The 23,625-nt window shown below is 51.3% G+C and overlaps 1 protein-coding gene across 1 annotated transcript in view; it reads left to right on the top strand.

Annotated features, from left to right (window-relative positions):
- The window catches only part of LOC116953385 (mannosyl-oligosaccharide 1,2-alpha-mannosidase IA-like), an 88,901-nt gene extending 65,783 nt beyond the window's left edge, over positions 1 to 23,118 (top strand). The window contains exons 8-12 of the mRNA XM_032973533.2: positions 4,805 to 4,920; positions 6,045 to 6,264; positions 7,766 to 7,938; positions 12,432 to 12,547; positions 14,670 to 23,118. Coding sequence (XP_032829424.1) covers positions 4,805 to 4,920; positions 6,045 to 6,264; positions 7,766 to 7,938; positions 12,432 to 12,547; positions 14,670 to 14,820 — 776 coding nt within the window. The 3' untranslated portion in view covers positions 14,821 to 23,118. The remainder of the gene's footprint in view (positions 1 to 4,804; positions 4,921 to 6,044; positions 6,265 to 7,765; positions 7,939 to 12,431; positions 12,548 to 14,669) is intronic.
- Positions 23,119 to 23,625: the final 507 nt, after the last annotated feature.

Here is a 23,625-nt window from a genome sequence, read left to right as displayed (position 1 = left end):
TACGCAGAGTCGTGCGTTGAACGGAGCAAATGTTTCTTACGCTGCTGTGCGTGCGTGCGCACGTGCGTGTGTGTGTGTATATGTGGCTCTCGCGCAGTGTTCACCGATGGGAAATAATTATTTCGCGATGGGTGCCATGCATGATGTGTCGTCTGCACTGTTTGTGTAAATGACATGTTTTTTCACAAGCGCCCTTCGCGCGCTTCAGTCGTTCCATGCCTTCGGAATTGCTTCGGCGTTGGGCGGGTTTTTCCGTCTGCGGAAAGAAAGAAAAAATCCGTTAAATTTACTTGACACATAAGGGCTGGCAGAGCGCAACAAATAATGGCCAGGCCACGCTCCCAATTGAGTCATAATTTTATTTCTGGAGAAAATTGGAAGCCGTTTAACACGAAACGTGGTGTCACGTGTACAGTGTGCACAATCCCCATTGTTCAGTGCAGTGTTGGCCAGTCGGAGGAGCTTACATGAGTGTGTGTATGTCTGCTTAGCGATGTCTGTCTGTGTGTGCGCATGTGGGAAGTGGTAGTGCAGCGGTGAGCGCGCTGCACTACGAATCCGGCGACCCAAGTTCGATTCCCGCTCACGGCCGACAACAGTGACAATTATCTGAACCGGTCGTGGCCCTCCCCTAGGTCGACTTGGCCTCAATTGGGTTCCTGGTGCGGTGTGTAGTAAACATTGCCACTAGGGGAGACAAAGGCGGTCGGGCGTGGGTGCCACCCACCCCTTTGTGTGCTGTGCCGGCCTTCATAGGTGCTGGTTAACAGCACTTTCCCCAACATCTAACCGTCTTTTAAGGCTATACGGGGGATTTTTGTCTTTGTTTTTTGTGTGCGCGTGTGGGGAATGGTGGTGCAGCAGTTAGCGCACTGCGATACGAACCCGGCGATCCGAGCTGTACTGCGAACCCGGCGAACCGAGTTCGATTCCCGCTGACGGTAAACACCAGTGACGATTATCTGAAATGGTCCTGGGCCTTCCACAGGTCGACTCAGCCTCAGATGAGTAGCTGGTGTGTAAACATCACCACTGAGGAGACAAAGGCGGCCGGGCGTGGTGCTGGCCACCCTTCTCTCGTGTGGCGTGCCGGCCTTCATAGGTGCTCGCTAACAGCACTTGCCCCAATAGTCTGTTGAAGGCTATACAGGGGATATTTGTCTTTGTGTCTACTTAGCGATGTGTGTGTGTGTGCGTGAGTGCTCTGTGTGTGCGAGCGACCCAGCTGGAAAACTAGTATCTTTCCCCTGGAGGAGGGATGCAGCCAAGGTCCTATTTGACTTGCATAATCAATGCAAATTGTTTTCTTAGTGTTCTGTGACTGGCAGGTAATGAGATTCTGGCCCCAGCAAGATGTGTGCTTTTATTAGATCTGCGTAACGAGACAAATCCCCCCCCCTCCCCTCCCCGCACCGTCCACCCCCAGCTCCCCCCCCCCCCCCTTCAACACCAGGGCACGTGTCCAGTTATAGGTTTTATTCCATCCCGTGTTGTCTGTGTGGAGAGATGGATGCTGATGTTTGCTCTTGTTTTTTTTCCCCTTCATGTGTTCTTTCTCGGTGTGTGTGTTTGTCTAATCGTTTCGTCTTTCCGCGGACGTTTTTCCACGTTCCACGTGAAACGTATTTTTGTTGCTCTCAGCAGGAAAGGCTATTGGATTATCGCAAGTTGACCCTTCATCTTAACGTTGTTGGTTCCCCTCCCCCCAACCCCATTAATGTTACTTTCTGCCTTCACATGCAAGTTTGTCTAAAGGCTTAATTGTGCCCATGCATTATTTAGCGCGGTCCTGTATATCCCCCCCCTTGCGCAAATCTCTGCCCGTCTTCGCCCGTCCTGCCGCGCGTTCGTTCCCGTGCAGTTTCGTTCATTTGACTTGCCGAGGGGGCGTTTTCTTTTTTTCTTCCTCTCGCTCTGCACCGTTGTCCGACACAGCCGGCCAGCCGGGGAGAACGGGATGTAAGTGACCAGAGGCGTAGCGTCGGCATGCAAGGTGCCAGCCAGCGCCACCCGCAGTTCGCCGCAGCTCCCGTCTATTCGCCCGGCGGGCTTGACTCGTGCTGACGAGCAGACCGTAGCTGATCCCAGCGATTTTAGATCCCCCCCCCCACCCCTGTCCCCCCGCCTCTCCCCCCCTCTGCCTCCACCCGCTCCCCTCCCTGCCCGCCACCTCTACCCCCACCTCCCCCTGCTTCTCACCCCCCCCCCCCGTCTCTCCCTCCACCTCTCTCTCCCTGCGCCCGCATCCTCTCCCCACATCTCCTCTACCAGTTGTGACATAACAGGCCGTCACCAATTTATGAACGTCATCGTTTCGGTGGTAAACCTTCACGGTGTTTTAAACGAGGCGTACAGAGTCGTGCGCTCTGTGCACCGTGTCCGCTATAAAAGGAGTTGACGTAAAATAAATAAACAAATAGATGCACAGTTACAAATTTCCTGCACGGCCACATGTGTTGCACTCAATCGATAAGCCATTGGCCTGCCGGAGGTAAAACACCTTCCGGCCCAGATCGTCCCAGACCGTCCCAGACCTGGCGACATTTCCCCTCGAATTAGCAGCGCCGTAGCCTGTGCTGGGAATCGCCGGGGCTCGCCAGGGGATCGGTGGTCCTCCGAGTGGCCTGCTAGGTTAGGGCGGCGTGCGGTGTGCCTGGCTGGCTGGCCGCTTGCATCCTGCAGTAGATGCAGTCTCCCTTCCCCGTGTCTCCTAGTAAAATACCCCCCGCCCCCCTCCTTGTGTCCGTGCCTCCGAGCTTGGCGTTTAAGCCCACTGCATTGGCAGTATGCAGAGCGTTGAAGTCAACGTGGCGATCAGCGGTTAAAGGTCACGCGTTTTACATGATACAGGATTGATCACAGTATTTTTTGCCGATGTTCTTTAACCTTTGATCCGCCGTTGACTGGCTTTATTACATGCTAAGTCGTGCTGACGAATTCATTGAATCAACATGTTATTCGAGCTCTTGATGCCTTTGTGTGTGTGTGTGTGTGCGCGTGCGTGCGCGTGCCCGTTTGCGTGTTCAATAACATACACGCCTGTGGCATGTTACTTAAAGGGGGGGCGAGTGCGCATTTGCAGGGATGTTGCCAAGTCAGGACAGCATTGACATTTTACGATTAACTTAAAATCATATTCCGAGCCCGTTTTAGAATCAATGCTTGCGTCGAGGCAGCGCCCACGACAGAACCCAGCTCGCTCGCTGGCTCGTCACGGGAGAACGCGCGAGCAGAGCACGTTCACGTCGAGCAGCTCCTAACCGTTCCGCCGCTGCCATAATTGAGAACGAGGGGCGGCTCCTGCCGAGCGGACACCCGGCTGGCAATCCACGAATACGGCGGAATCATTTATTTGTTTTTTACCCGCCCTACCTTGGGGTGTTTGGGCGCGCCTTTTGTCCATCGGTCCACGGTTGTTTTTAAAGGCGTGATGGGCCCCCGATCTGGTGTGACGCTTGTTGTCGTCGTCCCCCCCCTCCTGCTGTGTTTATTTTTTGTGGCGCTGTTCGTGTCGATCATTGCGAATTGCGGTGGCCCTCTTTGCACAAAACTGTAATCGACGCCGCATTGAGTGCCGCAGGAAGAATTGAATCCGAGCCAGCGGATGCCAAACTTCTTTGTCCAGATATGAACGTCTTTGCAGCTTTGCCATGTGATCAATGCACTGGGGGTTTTTTTTCTTCTTTTTTTTTTCCTGCTGACGGGGAAATTGCCCCCGCAGCCCATTGCCCGAAGTTCTGACCGACGCATTGCTTGTTATGTGCGTCTGGACGGCACTTAAACTGCAATCTGCTTTCAAGGTGCGGGACAAAAACGTGTTGTTTGTCGCACGGTTAAAATAAAACCCCGTCGTAGTAGTAGTAGTAAACGAAACGCGGTCGCACACGGAGCCAATTGCCTCATCCTTACACATACCGCGTTTTCAGTACAGTTTCAGCTGTATCTTTCAGTCACGTGCAGTTTACTAAACAAATGAATTGACAGTTGATCGCAAACATCCATCCAATGCAGCAGTCAAACCACACGAGCTTTAACGGCAACTGGAAAGATGTGTGTGTGTGGTGTGTGTGTGTGTTTACGTGGACCTCACCTTGACCCCGGGATGACAATGAACTGAACATCTGTGTGTTCTGTGCCCAACATTTGTTGGAAGGGTGGAAGGGTCAGTGAATCTAGCACACACGCCCAACGGCCTAGCCAATCATATTTGCTGGCAAAGGTTCCTTACAGTACTCGTCGGCTTGGTGGTGAAGAAAAAAAATCTCACAATGCCCTGTGATGCTCGTGAACTTTTGATAACGCGAGAAACTCTTAAAACTGCGAACTAAGCTTTTTTTTATTTTATTTTTACCAGGTAAGGCCCACTGAGCTATGTTGCTTTTTTTCAGAAGCAAACTTGGCCACAGATGATAGCCCAATGAAGTGGCTTATCACGTGGAAATGTATAGCAGCCAAATACTCTAATCGCGTGTTTATAAGTTTGGAGGGAAAAACCAGAGGGCCCCTTGAGAAAAATCCACACGACCGTGGGGAGCGAGAGCATGCAAATTCCAAATACACAGGCATAAGGGTCAGGATCGAATGCACGACCTCCCGTATACCCGGCGAGGTAGTCAACATCTCGCCACCACGTCTTACATTAACTCACAGGGCAGGCACATTCGTCGCAGCCCTGAAGCCTGTTCTCAGAGCGAACGACACAATGTCAAGGGACGTGGGCGACCTTGTAAGTATTCGCCTCGCGACAGACGAATGTTTCTGGGCCCAAGACCTGTGTGCTCGCTGCGTGCGTGCGTGCGTGCAGTCCACTCGTCCGTGGGCGGCCTGGGCGACAGCTTCTACGAATACTTGCTCAAGGCCTGGATCATGTCTGACAAGAAGGACACGGAGGCGCGCAAGATGTATGACGACGCCATCGAGGTGACGCACCCCCCACCCCCACCCCCCCCGACAGGCGAACTGTGACACTCCGTAACCCCCCCCCCCCACACACCCACCCCCCACCCCCCACCCCCCTTTCCCCGCCGGCTTCAAGGATGACTTGGGAGCGTGTGCGGTGCGCGCCAAATGGTTCAAAGTTGCGCCGCCGAATGAATAAACAAAGATAAAGGAACCACCGGGGAGCCCCGCCAGATGGAAAATTACTGCAACGGTCAACTTGGTGGTGATACGCTTTTTCCGCGCTGTTGCGGTTTGATCCTCGCCGATGTAACTCTCCTTTGACAAATGTAACTTGCCGGGCATTCCGCCGGGTGCCACGAGTTAATCGTGGAAGTCGTCGGGCTGTCGTATGTCTCTGCCGTTTGCCCTCCCGTGTTAATCTGTTGCCCCTAGGAGCCCGCGTAGACTTCGCCGCACGGAGATTTAAGGTTGGCGTAGGTACGCGTCCCCAATTACAGGCGCTAATACGGTCCCGCCGTTGGCCGATACCCGGCATATTTTAATGCTTATGGTCCCTTGGAGGCTCTCCGAGTGTTAGTCGAGCCGTGCAGGAGCGAGCCAAAGCACAGCGGCCAAATGAGAGCGAGTGACGAGGCTGGGGTTCGACGTAGCCGTGGGCGGGCATGGAAATCTGCCGTGGGCACGAGAGTAGATGCTTTCACGCACATCGTTGGTTTTTAACATTCTCCAACTGAGGTTGAGCACACGAATGCTGTTTGCCTGTTCGTCGGTCTGTAACGTGGAGTGACGATAACACTTGCGGTATCAAGTTGTGTTGCTGGTAGCCATTTACTCTGCAGAAATCCGATCACGTTTGCTCAAAAACTTACCGATTTAAAAACCAGCATTTCAAGGTTCAGCCCTGTCGGCCAAGGCGACGAAGTCACACCTCATACGTCCTCCTCTCGCCTCCCGACGATGTCACGACGCGCGATGCCGCCTTGTTGCGCTCCTTTGTCGGCGGCATTATTATCTCTGAGGGCGAACGGTGTGTTGTTGGAGTGCGTTGCACGCGCACAATCGGCATCCCTAATTTTTCATTTTCTTTTCTCACGTTTACGATTGGCGGGGTGGGCGGCGGGGGGGGGGGGGGTTGCATATAGGGCATTGAGCGGCACCTGGTGCGCAAGTCGGAGGGCGGCCTCACCTACATTGGCGAGTGGAAGAACGGCCACCTGGAGAAGAAGATGGGCCACTTGACGTGCTTCGCGGGCGGCATGTTCGCGCTGGGCGCCGACGGCTCGCCGGGCGACAAGGCGGGCCACTTCCTGGAGCTGGGCGCCAAGATAGCGCACACGTGCCACGAGTCGTACGCTCGCACGGGTGAGTCGCCGTCGCCGCCGCCATCGTAGGGCGAGGCTGGATGTGAAAAGAGCTCGTCTAGCTGTGTAGCTCGGTGGGCCTTACCTGGTTAAAAATTAAACGAATAACAGATTGGGTGTATTGTACGGGTGTGTCAGCCTCTGGGTGTTTGATGGTAACCAGGCCTTCTACTACTCTCTCAACAACACATCAGAATACGAATATTTATACTGGAAGAATTCGATGAGCTACAAAGCCCTTTTGTCCAGTACGGCACGTCAAAACGTTACAACAACAAACAATACAAAAAAACCGATAAGAGTCCAAAGTATAGGAAAGGTAAGCAAATTGTGAAGGAAAAACGTTTTATTTGACTAGGTAAGGTCCACTGAACTGGAGAGCTCTTTTTCACAAGCGACCTGGCCACAAACGATAACTCAACGAAGTGGCTTATCATTTGGAAATGTATAGCAGCCAAATACTCTCTAAATTTAAAGGCTTATTTTATTTATATTGCTTCCCCTTTGTGCCACAAGAGAGAAGTGGTTTGGTGCCTGCCCCCTGCGTAGCCACATCCCTCTCACTTGTCTCACTGCATCTGCTCCTAGATGGAGTGTGAGTATTTGCACCGCAATAAAAACAAATCTATAAAAACTACATCGGTGAACTGAACTTTCCCAGTATTGATCTCCGAGCCACCCGTTCAACTCTTTTCGCAATTTTTTTTTTATAAATTGACTTTTCATTTTAATTGTATACTCATTATTAACAACAAATCGGCAGTCCTGAATTGTGTGATGTCTGTGTCCTTTTCTACTTTTTAAGGGGCAAAGGGTTTGGGGAGGTCACTCGGAATAGTTTGGAGGCGAGCAATAGCTCTTCCTGTCTTTGTCTAGAGAGGGAATCCACAGCCTTTACGGGGTGCCTCAGTGGCATTTTTACTGCCACTTGCAGATCATGTGTGGGGGGCTTTGGGGGTGGGGGGGTCTCCAATGGGGGGGGGGGGCTGTGTTTGTCGATTATCTTTTATTTTGTTTCTGGTTTTGAAGTCGTGGTGTTGCAGCAGCGCGGAGGCTCCTGTTAGCTCTCGTTTAAAATCTGCGCCCGCGTCGCTATTTGGTTACTCGCTTGCGGTGCCGTGGTGGCGAGATATTAACTCCCTCGCCCGCTATGCAGGAGGTCAAGGGTTTTAATCCCGACCCTCACCACTTGCTGTACATTTGGAGTTTGCCTATTGTCTCTCCCCCCCCCCCCCCCGTGGTCTCGTGGATTTTTCTCCGGGCACCTCCGGTTTATCCCCTCCACATTTAGAATAAACGTCGCGCGTTCAGAGCATTTGGCCGCTATAAATTTCCACACGATGACAAGCCCCGCTTCGTTGGCGCTGTCATTTGCTATAGCCAGGTCGCTTCTGAAAAATAGCTACGCAGCTCAGTGGGCCTTGCCTGACAAAATAAAACACAGTTTCGTAGTTTTAGTTTTGACTCGTATTTATTTGCCGTTTGCTCTCCACCACCGGCAGCTCTAAAACTCGGACCGGAGGCGTTCAAATTCGACGGCGGTGCAGAGGCGGTGGCTGTGCGCCAGAACGAGAAGTACTACATCCTGCGGCCCGAGGTTCTGGAGACGTACTGGTACATGTGGAGGTTCACGCACGACCCCAAGTACCGCCAGTGGGGCTGGGAGGCAGCGCAGGTACGTTGGTCCGAGTCGCATCGTATTATTATTGTTGTTATTGTTGTTTGTCGTTTCTTTACAGCTGATTTTTGTGTGTTAGTTGTCGTCCCCCCGTCCGCCCCCCCCCCCACCGCACTTTCGGTTAGCGTGGTTGGCTACGGAGAAATATCAGCAACAGATGGGATATGATGATTGCTAACAGTGAAGGACTGCTGTCGGAAGTTCGTGGGTGGGAGAAAGAGAGAGCGAGAGAGAGCGAGAGAGAGCGAGGGCCCTGATTTCGCGAGCGGGCGATTGGCGTCCTCTCGAGGTGTGCGCGATGTGCCCAGAGGTGCTTTAAGAGACAAACCTTACTAATTCGCTGTGTCGGGTGGTGGCGGGTTTAACGACACATTTATATTACGCGATCTAACCCAAAAACCTCTTATGGATGATATCGGTCGCGAAAGCCTACGTGTTAAACTACTTTAAGAGCTTGCGCAACTTTTCAGCGGACTTTGCATGCAGCGCACACGCCCTGTAACGCTGAGAGGGTACCAGTGGGGTTTTCATTTTTAACTGTTTATGTGTACGTTGGCAATCATCGCACAGCTCCTTCATTATCATCGAGTCTGATGGGTTTTAATCAGGATGCACACATCATCTAGAGCAGTGCGTGCGTGCACACGTGCGTGTACCCGGTTACGTCTCCTCTGGCGGAGCCTCCTTATGTGTGCGTATGCGCGCGTGTACGCGCACGAAACGGCAAATGGGGAGCGTAATATGTAATTTTTGTGCAATTTAGCTCTGTTGATGAGCTTCCTCCATCCCGATGCGTCCATTGGAGTGGGCCAAACGTACATTGCATTCGTCATTTAGCATCTGCTGTTGATTACGTCTGGGCATAAAGTCGGTTCCTGCCGAGTCCGGTTTGCCTCGTGGTCTCGGGAAATGCGGCCACGGGTGTGTGACGGGAGGCATGCGGCCACCGCATTTTTATTAAGATAGAGGCCGCCCACAGCTACGCAACCACTGTCGACGAAGAGTTAGGAACAACGTTAAATGAGGTCACACTCATTACACACAAAGTGCTCGCCACAAATAAACCACAGCTGCTCTCTGAGCTCGTCAAGGAGCATAAACCGTCACGCAAACTGCGGTAATCCTCGCAGCAGCAGCAGCAGCAGCAGCAGATTTTGGCTACGGTCGCCACGGGCGTGCGCTTTCAGATGCGCTTCCACGGCCGCCTGGAACGCTCTTCCTTCCGATATTAGGAAGCCACTGGAGCTATGGACTTTGAAATCGTCTACATTGAACACTCATTTCTTGAGGAACTGCTTTTTGTGTTTAGTTTGTCCATCCTTCCTCCGCACCTCCGGTTAGCACGGTTGGCTACCTACTTTGGCGAACGAAGTTCAAATTATGTACATACGTACAACATTCTGCCCGTTCGCGAGGCCCTAAATGATTCACTGCGTGCCCGGTCCCGTATGCAATCGTATAATCCCACTTCGGCAGCTGTGCGTCGTGGGCGTTGCGGTGTTGGTGGTGGGCGTTGCTGGCGGTGCTGGCGGTGCTGGCAGTGATTCAATCTTTGTAAATTTTATTTTTGGACCCGTGCCACCAGGCCCACCACAGTTGGTGTCGTTTTTTTAAAATCATCTCCTGATGCATAAACGGCGTGCTTGCGTGCGTGCGTACAGCTCTCTCCTTTTCCACGTGCCAGGCAGATGGTATTGCCGGGGTGATTGATTGGAGGGTTAATAAGCATTGGCAGTCTAGTAAAGACACGATGAAGCCAATGAGCTGTAAGAATTCCGGAGTGATAAACCGAGCCAGTTAAAATGTCCGCAGGCACGAACTATTTTTTACAAGATGTGAATCTTGTTTTAAACAATAACTGTTGACAATGCAGACATATTTACTCTTTCTGTTGTCCACTGATAACATGCACCTATATCACTCCTAATATTATTGTCAAGGACACTTCAGCAACCCCAGATTTCTAACGGCCGTGGTGAAGTATAGGTTTTAGTGCGCGGGCTTACAAGCCTGTCCTCCACGACGTATCACAGACCGGTGCGCTATTGCCCGTGGGCATATGTATGGTACGCGGTTTTCTCTGTATACTCTCAATCTCTTGCCATTCCGAAATAGTTTCGTTCCGCCCTTGGCAGAACAAAGAATCGTCCGAAAGGATGAAACGGATTTAATATTGTCGCTATACACGAAATATCGTGTCACCACACAAGCACGCACGCGACACCATTCCGCTGGCAGCCCAGCGCTTTATTTTCCACGCTGTGATCGCAGCAACTCTGAACGTTGCAATCGAAGGATAAGCCCCGGCGTGAGTCTCGCTGGAGGCCGTCTGTGCTTCACCCGCGATGAAGCGGTGCGGGGGGGGGCGACCGATGGCCGGGTAGCTCACCACAGCCGCCCACCAGACTGAGACGGTGGCATTGGGGGGGGGAGGGGACGTGGCTATCGAGCCAAACCGCCGGCAACGACGGCGCCGACCACTGCCGGTTTTTTCCCCTCTGCTCGGCATGGCTCCTACACGGCCAGCTGGCCACAGCCGACATTCCCGCGTGGCTCCGTTTCACCCGCACAGTTCCACTTGTGATTGTGAACTGCGAGCTTGTGCAAGAGGGACGCTCACGGGCATCGCAGACAGATCGTGGGACAGTTGGACCGCGTTTGCCAGAAATGGTCGGTGAGAAAAAGGAACTCGTGCGAACCCATAGCAGAGACAGGAATGTTTGGAATAGATCATAATACAATGATGTGCACTTGGGACAGCGATCACGGGAAAGACCACTGATGCGGTGGGCAGATGACGTTAATTTTAATTGACGGGTGCGCTGGTCACCAACGCAACGAGCGCTGGCGGAAGACAGGGAAATGGAAAGAGAACCTGCACCACTGCCAGTCCTCTGGCAGGATGATGGGCACGAGACGAGCCCATTGTTGACACGGATGCTAAAATGCTCGTATCTTTAAAGCCAGCTTTGGCAGTGCCTTTGCTCACCACATAACTAAACTATTTTTTTTTATTTCACCAGGTAAGGGCCACTGAGCTATATAGCTCTTTTTTTTATAGCCGCCAAATCATCTAAACGCACATTGATTCTAAATGTGGAGGGAACATTCGGAGAACCCAGAGAAAAATCCACGCGACCGCAGTGCAAGCACACGCAAACTCCAAATATACAGCAGCAGGCGTCAGGGTCGGGATTAAACCCACGACCTCCTGTACACCAGGCCAGGTAGTTAACATCTCGCCACCGCGGTGCCCACATGTCCACCACGACGGCCGTGCGCACAGAGGCTGGTCTTCGGAATGATGGACGAACATCACAGTCGTGTCCGCGGTAGTAGTAGAATGATGATCGTGATCATTTTCATGACTTTGTCAATTCACTGCTAGATTAAAGTCGTGGGAGTTGTTTGACCACACTTCCACCGTGCTGGTTAGTGTGGATTGGTGATAGGGGAGGGGTGTGCCAAGGACCAGTTTAGCGATCGCTCACCACTTGTTACGCATGCTGGGGAATTCTAATTTTGGGTTTCTTTGCTCTACCCACGGTATCATAAAAAATTATAATTCAGCTACTTGTCCGGACGTGTCTCCAGTGAGCAATCGCGGTCAATCTATTGGCCCATCAAGTGTTTTTGTTTGCTCTCTAGGCCGGGGTCACGTCCTCTCTAAAACAAAACTGCATCTTTGTTTATTTGCGGATTTTAAGTACCATGATAAAGGTTTTTTTGGGGGTTCGCGTGAATTTGAATGTGTCGTTAAACCCGCCGCCACCCGACGCAGCCAATTAGTAAGGTTTGTCACGTAAACAAAACGTGCCAATTCAGTTATTTCTTTAGCATAGCCGGTGTGTTGGGAGAGGAAGCTTCATCAGGCGATAGCAGGAATTGTGAAGAAGTCCTCCTGTTTCGGTCTTAACGACGCATTTATATTTACGCGATCTGACCCCCCCAAAAAAAAAACCTTTATTATGGATAATATTGGTCGCGAAAGGCTACTGCTACTACGTGTCAAACTGATTTAGAGTACATTGCTTATCAATGTATTCCCATGTGTGTCCGTTGAGTCGTAAACAGAAAAACTTGGGTAGAGAACAAGTGAGCAGTCGTAGTACGATTGTCGCCCTGGTGGGTTATATTTTCTTGTTCTGTGTGCACAAGAGAGTGTGTGAGCAACCCCCCCCCCCCCGCCATGCTCTTACTTTTGCTACGCTAGTTTACCCCGTGGGAATTCCTCGCCCGGGTCTCGTGTACTCTCTGTCAAGGCGGGTGCTAGAGGAGGGGGAGGGGTTGGCGATGATTGCTGTGTGCTGTAATCCCAATCTTTTTAGAAGGAAACAAAAAAATATAAAAAAAATCATCGGGTCATTTCTGTCACCTCGTGTCTTCGTAAGTTCTGGTCTCCGCTGGCCTCTCTTTAGAGTCGCTGCGTGCGTAGCCTCTGCTGATGCTCCGCTTCCTCGTGTCCCCCGCCCCCCCCCACCCCACGGCAGGCCATCGAGCAGCACTGCAAGGTGTCGGGAGGCTACTCGGGGGTCAAGGACGTGTACTCGGGGTCACCCATGCACGACGACGTCCAGCAGAGCTTCTTCCTGGCCGAGACCCTCAAGTGAGTTGCGTGCGCGGCCACTGGCGCCTGCCCGCGGTGGCGAGATGTTAACCCTCTCCCATTCCGATGACGTACGGACGTAGTGTACGTCAAAAAACGATGACGTACACTACGTCCGTACGTCATCGGTTTTTCTTCAGATTCTGTTACGATGACGTACGTGTACGTGTGTACGTCATCGGAACGGAACTGGAAGAAAAACTTAAACAAAATTACAGTGGTCCCTCGTTTACCGCGGGGGATACGTTCTAAAAATAACCCGCAATAGACGAAATCCGCGAAGTGATCAGCTTTATTTTTTACAATTATTATACATGTTTTAAGGCCGTAAAACCCCTAACCACACACTTTTATACACTTTTCTCAGACAGGCATTAACATTTTCTCACATTTCTCACTTATTTAAACACTCTCAAAGTTCAAACTTTCGCAGATTTAAAAAAATAAGTACAATATTAGTAAATGAAACCAAAGATCAAAACCTGTTTTCAAGCCCAAACATTTTTGTAAATCTGGCTAGCCGAACGCATTCTGTACTCTCTTAGCTAATCAGGACGCAGAACACATGTGCGGTTCTCCCTTAGCCAATCAGGACGCCGAACACAATGCGCGTTCATACTGTACGCAGGAAAAAAAAAGCATGCAAAATTACACTAAAAAAAATCCGCGAAACAGCGAGGCCGCGAAAGGTGAACCGCGTTATAGTGAGGGACAACTGTACTTTATATTCTTGGTTCTTTCGGTAAAGTCGCGTAGAAGGGAAACAATAAAATAAAAAATATATAAAAAACAATAAAATTCTCACGACGTTTCGACTGCAACACAAGCAATCATCATCAGGTGTGAAAACCACAGCAAGAAAATTTGAAATTTTCTGATGATGATTGCTTGTGTTGCAGTCGAAACGTCGTGAGAATTTTATTGTTTTATGTTTTTATTATTTTATTGTTTCCCTTCTACGTGGTGACTTTACCGAAAGAACCAAGAATATGAATCCCTGCAATCACGAAAGCTTTAAATCAAAATTTAAAATAGCTTTATCGATACCGAGGCTTCCCACAAGGCCAATGCGGGGGAGGGCGCGTGGCACAGTTTTGCGCCAGCTATCGTAGAGGCGGGTCGTGTCGCGACGGTTCTCTGCGGTGAGTAGAAATGTCTCGCAAAACAACGGCGCTACGCCTCTCCAAATAAAATGAACGCTGAACCGCCTGCGCGCATTCTGAGACGTCTCGGAACGTGAAAGTGTTAACTACCTCACCTGGTATGAAGGAGGGACGTGGGTTCGATCCCGACCTTGATTCCTGTATATTTGGAGTTTGCGTCTCTATCCCCGTGGTCGCGTGGATTTTTCTCCTGGTCCCTCCGGGTTTTCCCCCTCCACATTTAGAGTCGACGTGCTAAGAGCGCTTGGCTGCTTTAAATATCGACATTGGTGGCCAGGTTGCTTCTGATAAAGAGCTGTAGAGCTCAGTGGGCCTTACCTGGTAAAAAAAATAAAGCTGTAGAGCTCTCTCTGGTGGAAAGGCACCGTCCACCTGCGGGGGGGGGGGGGGGTGTGGGCAGTTGCAGGGCTGCACCTTTGTACGTGTGTATGTACGTTGAACTTCTTTCACACCGTACGTAGCCAACCGCGCTAATCGGAGGCGCGGGGTGGGCGTGGCACAATAAATTCTACGCAAAAAAGCTGTTGGAAAGAAATTCGTTTTCAGTAATAGATTTAAAAGTGCATCTTGCTCCAGTCGCTTCCTAATATCGGAGGGAAGGGCGTTCCAGACCGGCCGCAGAAGCGCATCTGCAAGCGCGCGATGCGAGTGACCGTCTTTGTTCGATTAAATAGTTAATCAAAGTCTCCGCTGGTAAGGACACACCGCTGACCTTGCCGCCAGGGGTGGCACCGCTATTTGACGTCGGCGGGTGGCTGGGGGACCGCGTCGTAGCGTGGTTGGAATGGGCCCCGTTGCGGCGGGTGAAAGCCCCCCAGCCCCCCACCACCGCCCCCCGTCCAATTGAACCCCTCCAGATAGCCCCAGCATCCTGGCCCCTTCAGCCTGTTGCGGGGGGGCCCCACTGGGATCGCCATGGCCCCGCGCGGTCCCGGTGATGGCTGCGTCTTGTTCGGCAGGTACCTCTACCTGCTCTTCTCCGAGGATGACCTGCTGCCGCTGGATCACTGGGTGCTGAACACCGAGGCTCACCCGCTGCCCGTGCTGCACCCTCCCAACGCCACCGCGGGCGCCACCGCCCCGCACCGCGCCGCAGCGCCCGTGCAGTGAGCGCCGTGCCGCGAACCGCCGCTACCCTACCCTCGACCCGCGCGGCGGCCAGCTCTCCGAGGATTGGACGGCAACACGAGGGCCTGGCTCTCGCCGGCCTGGGCCTCCACAACCTTATCCACCCCCCCCACCACCACCGACTCCTCCCACCCACCCTCCCCACCACCGCGACGACTCCACGCGAGTTCCCAAGCGACGAGGAGAGAGCGAGAGACAATGAGAGGAACGTGCCGGACTGCGACGTCGTGTGGATTTGAACGGCGGGCCAAGCGGGGCACGCAAAGCGGATTACGATTTTTTTGTGTTTCCTTCCCCTCCCCCCCCCCCTCTTTAGAGTTTGCGTTAGATTTTGGGGATGGTGGTGGTGGGGTTTGGGTGGGGGGGGGGGGTGTGATGGTTGTTTCCTGTCTCATGTCTGTCCGGCGATTGTGGGTTAACGAGAAGGGTGGGGGGTTGGGCCACGTTTTTCGTGGCGTTTACTGCAGCGGGCAATGCGTGCCACTGCTGCCTGCCATCGTACACACACACACCACACAGGCGGATTGATCTCCATACCACATACACACACACAACCCCCCCTTTTCGTTTTTCTCTCCCCGTGTACAGTTTATTAGGGATTATGGTATTAATGCACTCAACATTGCACACACGGACCGCAGAGGTCTTAATCTTTCAAAGGATAAATAACCTCTTTGTCAGTTATTAATAAAATAAAAAAATGTAGAGTGACATTGTCAAAAACATTGGAAGTTAGTTAAGCTCTGTGTACAGTACTTGGGCGGAGTATTACAGTGTAGTGGTGTACTTAACGCTTGAGTATATTAAGCATTTTGGATTCGTGTGGAATGGACTGGTTGTGTGTGTGCGTGGTGAGATCTGTGCACATGTCAGCAGGTTTCAAATGCCTCAATAGTGGCATCAAGCAAAATCTACGTTGAAAATATATCGAAGTCAACTTTGTCCTTGATATTTTTTTGTTTATTATGATGACGATGATGATGATTATCATTGATGATGAACGGGACCAGCGCAAGAACCTCACTTTTGATTCTAAACACCCGTCCACTTACCTCCCGCATACGAAACAGTGATATGACGGGGGACACGTTCACAACCACGGCCCCTTGGAATTTCCGCTACTTCCGTGCACAAATCGACGGGCCAAGAAAAAAAAAAACCGAATAATTCACTGAACGACCGTAGGTCTGTGGCCTGGTTATTACGGTGACTTTGTTTTGTTTGCCTCGCCTCTCGCCCGCGAGCGAGTGAGCGAGTGAACGAGCGCCGTGCTCGGCTCGCACGCCGAAGTCCACACCAGGATGGAACGTCGTCGTCGTCGTCAGGAAGTCAAGCCAACAGCGCAGCCACTGTGCGACGCGTTTCCCTTCGTAACGGGACATCATTGAGAATTTTTTTTTTTTTTTTACACCGTCACTGTAAAAGACTGAACGTCGATGCCCGTAAAACTGGTTGCAAAGTGTCAAACGTATCGGGACTTTACTTCTTAATACTTTTCTTCCGCTCCGCGTTGACGACATTCCTTGGCGAAGCGAATTATAAATCCCCGTCGAAATCAAAAACGGCATCGGAACAAATGCCGGATGAATCGTGATCCCTCGCGGCGGCGTGATAATCCAAGGACATGATTTTAAAAAAAAAAAACGTCGCTTCGTTTTTTTTCCCTTTCCCACTTTTCGTTCTTAACCACAGTAGAGGGGTGTGGTGGGGACCTTGGGCCAACGCTCAGACAAGCGGGACATGTTCGAGGGAGAAGCGTTGTGACTTACATTGCCGTTGAGCCCCGGCTTGCTCCAGCCCGGCTAATCGTTGCCTGCCAAGCGATACGAGAAAGGGTCGAGCGGTTGCTGCTTTGTAAACGTGAAAACGTGCCTCTCTTAACCTGGCGTATCGTCAAGCGGGGGGAGGTGGGGGGGGGGCGTGGACCCTCTGTATTGTTGCAATGCGGTGCAACGTTTGCGGTTGTGCACTCTACGGGCAGAATAGGGCGTCGTCGTGATTTGAAGGCTTGTGTGCGCGGAAATTGACGACGTTTGGCGGGTAACGGGGTGAGCGTACAAAGCGAAACCCTTGTGCCGGTGCAGTGAGGCCCACATTCGGTCCGGTTCCAGCAGCAGCAGCAGCTGCCCAGCGGAGCCAAAAAGACAGGCAAGGAGCTTGCAGATCGCACAACCTTCTCCGTGTAAGAAGATTGTTTTAGTTTTACTACTACTACTACACACGATAACTTCACATTATTTTATGGAGCCAGCCGCTCAAGCCCCGGATATTGACGGTGTCACTCTCCTCATTTCCATTTTATCGTTGTGTACACGTGCAAGACAATGTGAACTTTAATAACGTCGATTGCAAGAGATTGGACTCCGGTTAATGGGTATCAGCCGTCGGTGTTCTTTCCAATCAAATGTTGTTTTAATGCGGGCACTGTTGCGGGGTAAGAGACACGTCCTGCCACCGCCGCTGCCGCCACTGCTGCTCGTTAGTTTCGTGAGTTGGGAAGTCTTCCCGTTCAGCACGCAGTTCTTGGGCGGTCGTCATTTTGCCTTTTTTAGTCACGCGGTTGGTTCAAGCTCCAATCGTGGGGTTCTGTTGTTTCTACTTGGCGAGCTGAAGGCAGATTGAGGGGACCGTGTGCGTCTAAAGTTCGGTATGTCATACGACACGTGTTGTGTCCCCCCCCCTCCCTTTCCCCGTCACCCCGCCAGGATAGTCTTGCTGTACACTGCGTTGTTTTCCACGTGTGCGATAATCACCTTAAAGAGTCGCTGCTCTGGTGGGTTCTGGCGTCGTGCCATGTTGTGATCATAAAACAAATTTGTTTTCGATTAAAAAAAATCCCAGGCGAATGTTATCTATCCGATATTTCCGTAATGTTATTTGCAGATATTTTCGCTTCAAATGATGGGGGTATGGGGGGGGGAGGGATTAAAAATATATATATTTCCAATGCAATTGGGACATTTTTACAACGATATTTTTCTTTTAAGTTACACAATCCGTACGTTACGTTCTAGCCTATTCTCAACGTGGAATTCCATCTTTTTACTTTTCGTAACGTGTGTTTTTAAAAAAAAAAAAGTGAAATGCGTGTGCACTCTTGAGCAATGGGAAAGGGCCTCGCGTTCTGCCAGCAAAAACACATTTCAAAACCCATTTTCTGTAGTTATTTGCTGCAAACAGCAGAGCCACCGCCTCGTGTGATTGGGTGACGCCACAGGGCCCAAATATGACCCCGGTGGTAAAGCCAGTCCCTCTATTCTCTAAATGCTTTCCGCCAAAGTGACCGCGTTGGTCCGGTGATGAGAATTGAGCTCCCAGCCTTTCGCGCTAAGCCGTGCCGTTGCGTGTTCCCTGGCGCTGATGAGAATTGTTTCTGTGCAGGGGTTACCAACACCGATGTGTTGTCCCTAACGTGCACGGAATTTATTTTTTTCCCCTCGAGTGGAGTGCAAAGACGGCTGGGATGGTGGACGAGGGAGCGACATTTGGAGGAACACCGCCCCCCGGTCCTCTGGCGTGTAACGCTGTGAAAATAAATAAATGCCCCCGCGGTGCCACGTGGTGACTCCTTTAAAGGATGGCGAGCCCAGATTTTGCGGAGCGTGTTTGATGGGGGGGGGGGGGCAATGTGGAATCATGTGACGCGGGGGGGGGGGTAGCTTACGCGGGTGTGCATGCCTTGCCTTGGGACCGCTTGCGATTTTGATCCATTTACAGGAGCAAAAAAGAAATATACATAGAAAAAAATAACAGACACGCTGCGATGAAACACGTCGCCCACGATAAAAGCGTAATAATTAAGAAACATTACATGAACGCTCACATCTTTTTTTTTCACCACCACCACCACTTCATTAACTGTCCGCATCGTGGGGGTGGGGGGGTCCGTGGGTAGTGACGGCATCGCCTGACCGCTCAGCGCCCCGGGATGTCGCGCACGAACGGAGCGATGACGGTGGTGGTGGTGGGGGGGGCCCTTTTAATTATCAGCGCGAAATACATTTTGAGGGGCATTGGGTGCTGCTTTTAAATCGGCACCGATTCATTAGCGGGCGTGGGGGTGGTGGCGACTCCACGTTTTTGCGGCAGTCCGTAGCACTTTTGCTGTTTACTTTTCACTCTGTTGTGCTGTCTTGCTGACCCCCCCCGCCACTCCCCAAGAAGGAATAACGGGGTCGAACGAACGAACGAATGACGGAGGGAAAAATCCTGACTGGAATTCGCACTTATAACCTGATCATGGGGAAACCTTTGTTGGTTTACAGCCTAAAACTTTTGTGACCATCGTGTATAAATGTACGCAATGTACTGCAAACACTGCATATTTAACAGATACTCTGATTGTCCGTATGCTGTGGCTAGTAGTGAATCTCACGAGGCTACAGTGGTAATTGTGTGTCTGTATATGATACGTGGCGGTGGCAGTTCTTGCAATATCAGTTTTCTCATTTCGTGCCCTTTAAAAATAATAACAATCACCAACCCCTTTAATTTATCATATTGTTAGCTGGAGCTGTATAAGATGAACATTGCAATTTGTATAAACACGTTGGTGTCGGCGATTTCGTTAGTTTGTTTATTGATTATGTTTATGCTTTTTTCAATGTAGGAAATTGTAGTCTCAATTATAATTAGGGTTTTTTTCTCTTCTGATGCTCATAATTGTTTTTTTTTATTCTCCACTCTTGTCTTGGGGTGATTTACAAAGGTGTGTCGTCTAAAAAAAAAACATGCTGTGTATGAGATTGTATTTTTTTGTAACGACACCGTAGTCCAAACAGTACAGGTCGTCGATGGATGTTTATTTTTTGTTTGTCGTTTAACGTTTCATTGACCCCCCCGGTTCGAAATTGGTGGTGGGGTCTCTGTATAAGATTCCCAGATGGTCGGGGTGGAAGGGGCGGCAGGCGGGGCGGGGGGGTTAATGAATTAATTTCTATGTGCAACACGTGTGGTACGAAGTGGTGTTTTATGAAATTCAAATCCATTCGGTGCTGTTCCTCGCGCAGGATTATTTCTCATTTCCCGTGGACGTGACATTGAATGGAGCCCCCCATTTTGTATTTTTTTTCCCGCGCGCCGTGTCATTTCATTTCCAATGCGCTGAACGATTGGCTCCCGCCTTCCATATCAATATTCTCAATGCGCCCTTTGGGGCGGGGGGAGTGGAGGGAGATCGCTTAAGAAGGACGCGGCGGCAACTGCAGGCATCCGCGCGGATGGTTACACGCTTCGGCGGAAACCTTCCGTGACCGTGGGCTGATCTGGTAGATCCACCCACTCAGTCCTTGCAGCCCCTCAACTCCCCTCCCCCCTTGCCCACCACCACCCCCCCCCCCCCAAAACCCCATTACCCACAGCAGCCAATCTTCTCCATTCTCCGGTACAAATCGATCCTTCGATACGCACGCCATCAATTGACGTATGAATTTGGGTGAAACGCATCATCCGCGGGGCGCCGATTGATCGGCACGCGTGGGTAAAGCTCTCGTCCGGGGAACACGAGGAGGTGGAGTTTTGAGAACGGCTATTGTGCGATTTTTTTTGTGAAATTCATTTCCCCGCCTGCAGCAGCCACCGCTGGGTTAGCCCAGACGGAGATTGCAAGCTTGCAATGAGCACTTTTATTTTGTGTTAATTGCGTCAAACCAGGCATTAACGGTGAGCCGGCAAATGCTCTTTTCAGTTTGAAACCTGTAATTAGATTTCTGGGCTCGGCTGCGAAATGCAAAAGTAAACGTGCTGGCTTGTAGCGTTGACAGGGCCTTCGTTCTTGGAATACAGTGTTGTCCCCTCCTCGTGTTCTTTACCACGCTGGTTGTGACCCAAGTGCAGGCGAAAGCAAGTACTGTAGTTTTAATTTCAAGGATGTCAAAGCGTGTGCACACCTGACCTGGGTAAAAATACCTACGCGGACAGCATTGTTACCCCATAACAGGACTTATCCCGCACCTCTGGCTGACTTCATAGCAGGCTCTCGGCAATCTCGATGGGTTTTGCGGTTTGTACCGTGTGTTGTTCGGCATTACGTCAGACGTTTCGTACCACGTGTTGAGAGCTTGTTAAGGAGCTGGATTGAGCAGCGTCATTATAGGGCGTTGGTGGCTGCTGTTGGTGTTTTATTTTCCCCTGGGTTATGAAGCCGATTGCCTTGTCAAGTAGCGCGCGGTACGGACCCGAAAACACATCGGGACAGCTGGTTACAGGCACAACCGCGAAAACCCTACGCCCTACCTAGTGCTACTTAAGCCATCGTGTCCACAACGTGTCACCGGCTCTCGGCGCACTCAGCGTCCCGGACACGCCGTCGGTGGTCTAAACTTGGAAGTAAATGAGGTGCCCTATCGGGACACATCTCACTTCAAAGAGGGGACCGGCCGTGGTGTCACACGCTCGCAAACGAGCGCACGAATTGACGGCTGCCGCCGCCGTCTGAAAGCGAAAGCCGCGGTGAGCCTTTGGTGGGAATAATTGGCCACGCAGACCAAATTCCCTACGCACGTGTTTGATAACGTGTCTGATGAACAATGTATTTGTGCTCCCGCCAACCACCCCTCCTCCCACCTCCCCTCTTCCCACCTCCAGTATCGCGCGGAAAATGACCGAGGGCGCCTTGCCCCGCTCGGCATTATTGTGGCGGAGGGGGGGGGAGTTGGTTAACCACCGCGGGCCCGTCCATGCGTAATGCCGCAGCATTTGCATTCGAGACGGCGGGAGGGGAGGGGGGGGGGAATAAATGCTTGTCGGACGGCTGTGCGAGACAGGGGAGCTCGCCGAGTTAATCTCCAGGGGTTGTGCAAGTGGGAAAAGGCTCGCTCGGGCAGGACGGCTTGACAAGAACCGTTCGAGCCCCCCTTTAACGTCACGGCGGCGTGCATGCAGCATATCCATTGAAAGTCCTTCTTTGAATGTGCATCGGGGACAGCGCTCACGGGGAGTGCACGTGGGTCCACGCGGCGTCCACGTGCTAGTCCCCCGGGGGGGTTGGCGGTTGTTGTGGTGATAGTGGTCCCGGGTTGTCGCTAGGGGTCCCGTGGGCCATCGAGCTCTACGTGACCTTTCCGCTCGGTCACGCGTGTCGCTCCGCTCTCTGTAGCTGTGAATTTTGCCTAACGGAGCGACACGCAAGACGAATGGAAAAATAGGAAACGAGTGGCTGCGCGTGTCTCAGTATCTCCTGGTGTGTGTGTGTGTCTCTCTCTCCTTATAACTGTGATTTTATGTCTATCCAAATTGTGTTTGGGTCTCTTATATCTGTGTGTGAGTATGTTCCTCTGTCTCCTGGTGTGTGTATCTCCTTATGTGTGCGTGTGCGTTGAAATGTCTATCTCCTGGTCTGTGTCTCATACCTGTGTGTGGATATTATCTCTCCTGGGATGTGCTTGTGTGTGTGTGTCTTTGCGGAGCGGTAGTGTAGCGGTTGGCGCGGTTTAGCCCGCTGCGCTACGAACCCGGCGACCCGAGTTCGATTCCCGCTCACGCCAACGACGATTATCTTAACCGATCATGGGCCTCCCCGAGGTCGACTCAGCCTCAAATGAGTACCTGGTGCGGTGTGTAAACTTCGCCACTTGGGGGGGGGGGTGAGGTGGGGGCAAAGGCGGCCGGGCGTGGTGCTGTGCCACCCACCCCCTCGTGTGCCGTGTCGGCCTTCATAGGTGCTCGCTAACAGCACTTGCCCTAACAGTATGTCAAGGCTATACGGGGGATCTTTGTCTTTGTTGTCTCTCAACACTGCAACTACCACCAACCCAACCCTATGTTAGCGCTATCACACAGAGTCCATTTTGCCACGGTGCACTTTTTGTGTTCGTGCCGTTAAGGAGCGCACGTCTTAGGAGAAGTTGAGAAAGAAGAGGAAAAATCTTTAACGAAATGTCACGCTATTGCGTCCAGCCCGGTGGAACCCCCCGCTATGAGATTAAGTATAAATAATATATATGGCAGCAGTAGAAGCGGCCTCATTTTATTTTGTGCCACGTGTTCGTTTCGAAACGCAGACAAAATTCCGCCCGCCTCGACGCATTATTGGGCTTGCACTAAATTATGTGGAGCGAATGGTGGGAAGGGGTTTCGCTTCTCTTTGTCAGTAATTTTAATTGCCGTGCGTTCTCCTTGAGTCATTCGCCATATTACGTCCGTGATATGTGATGTGTATGAGTATTTGGAAGAGGAAAAACAACCTGATCACGTTTTGAAATTGTTTTTGTTGGTGACAAGGTATGTGTCATGTACATAACTGTATATCATGTGAATAATAAATTTCTTTGTATAAAGGGACTGCGGTTACCAGTGTAGATTTAGCACGTGTTTAGTGTGTGTGTGTTGCTCAATGTTTTTTCACTTGATTACTTTTTGGTCCATTTCCGTAATATCATAAGTCCACGCGTGTCCTCAATATCCTCTTCCGTTGGACAGATGTTCCATGCACAAGCTCACGTAAACCGAAGCCAACCAATCACATCCTGTTTTTTTTATGGCCGGGACAGTCCCTGGTGATTTCGGAACGACTTATCCCAGCCTCTCCAAAGCATTTGTAAAAACCAGGAATGTGTCGCCCGCTTTAAATTGTACGGCCTCTGCATTTGACTCGTGGGCAATAATAATTTAAATTCTTTGTTCCTTCGGTAAGTCACGTAAATGGAAAATAAAACATCTAGACACCACGACCGGTCGCCTGATGAAGGCCGCTTGTGTTGCGATCGAAACGTCGTGGGTTTTTTTATTTTTTATTTCCTAATTACGTGACTTCACCGAAAGTGCCAAGAATATAAATTCCTGCAGTCA

The sequence above is a fragment of the Petromyzon marinus genome, chromosome 51, assembly GCF_048934315.1.
Source record: "Petromyzon marinus isolate PM22_M1 ecotype Great Lakes invasive population chromosome 51, UKy_Petmar_22M1.pri1.0, whole genome shotgun sequence".
Classification (NCBI taxonomy): domain Eukaryota; kingdom Metazoa; phylum Chordata; class Hyperoartia; order Petromyzontiformes; family Petromyzontidae; genus Petromyzon; species Petromyzon marinus.
This window is presented reverse-complemented; position numbering and strand designations above follow the sequence as displayed.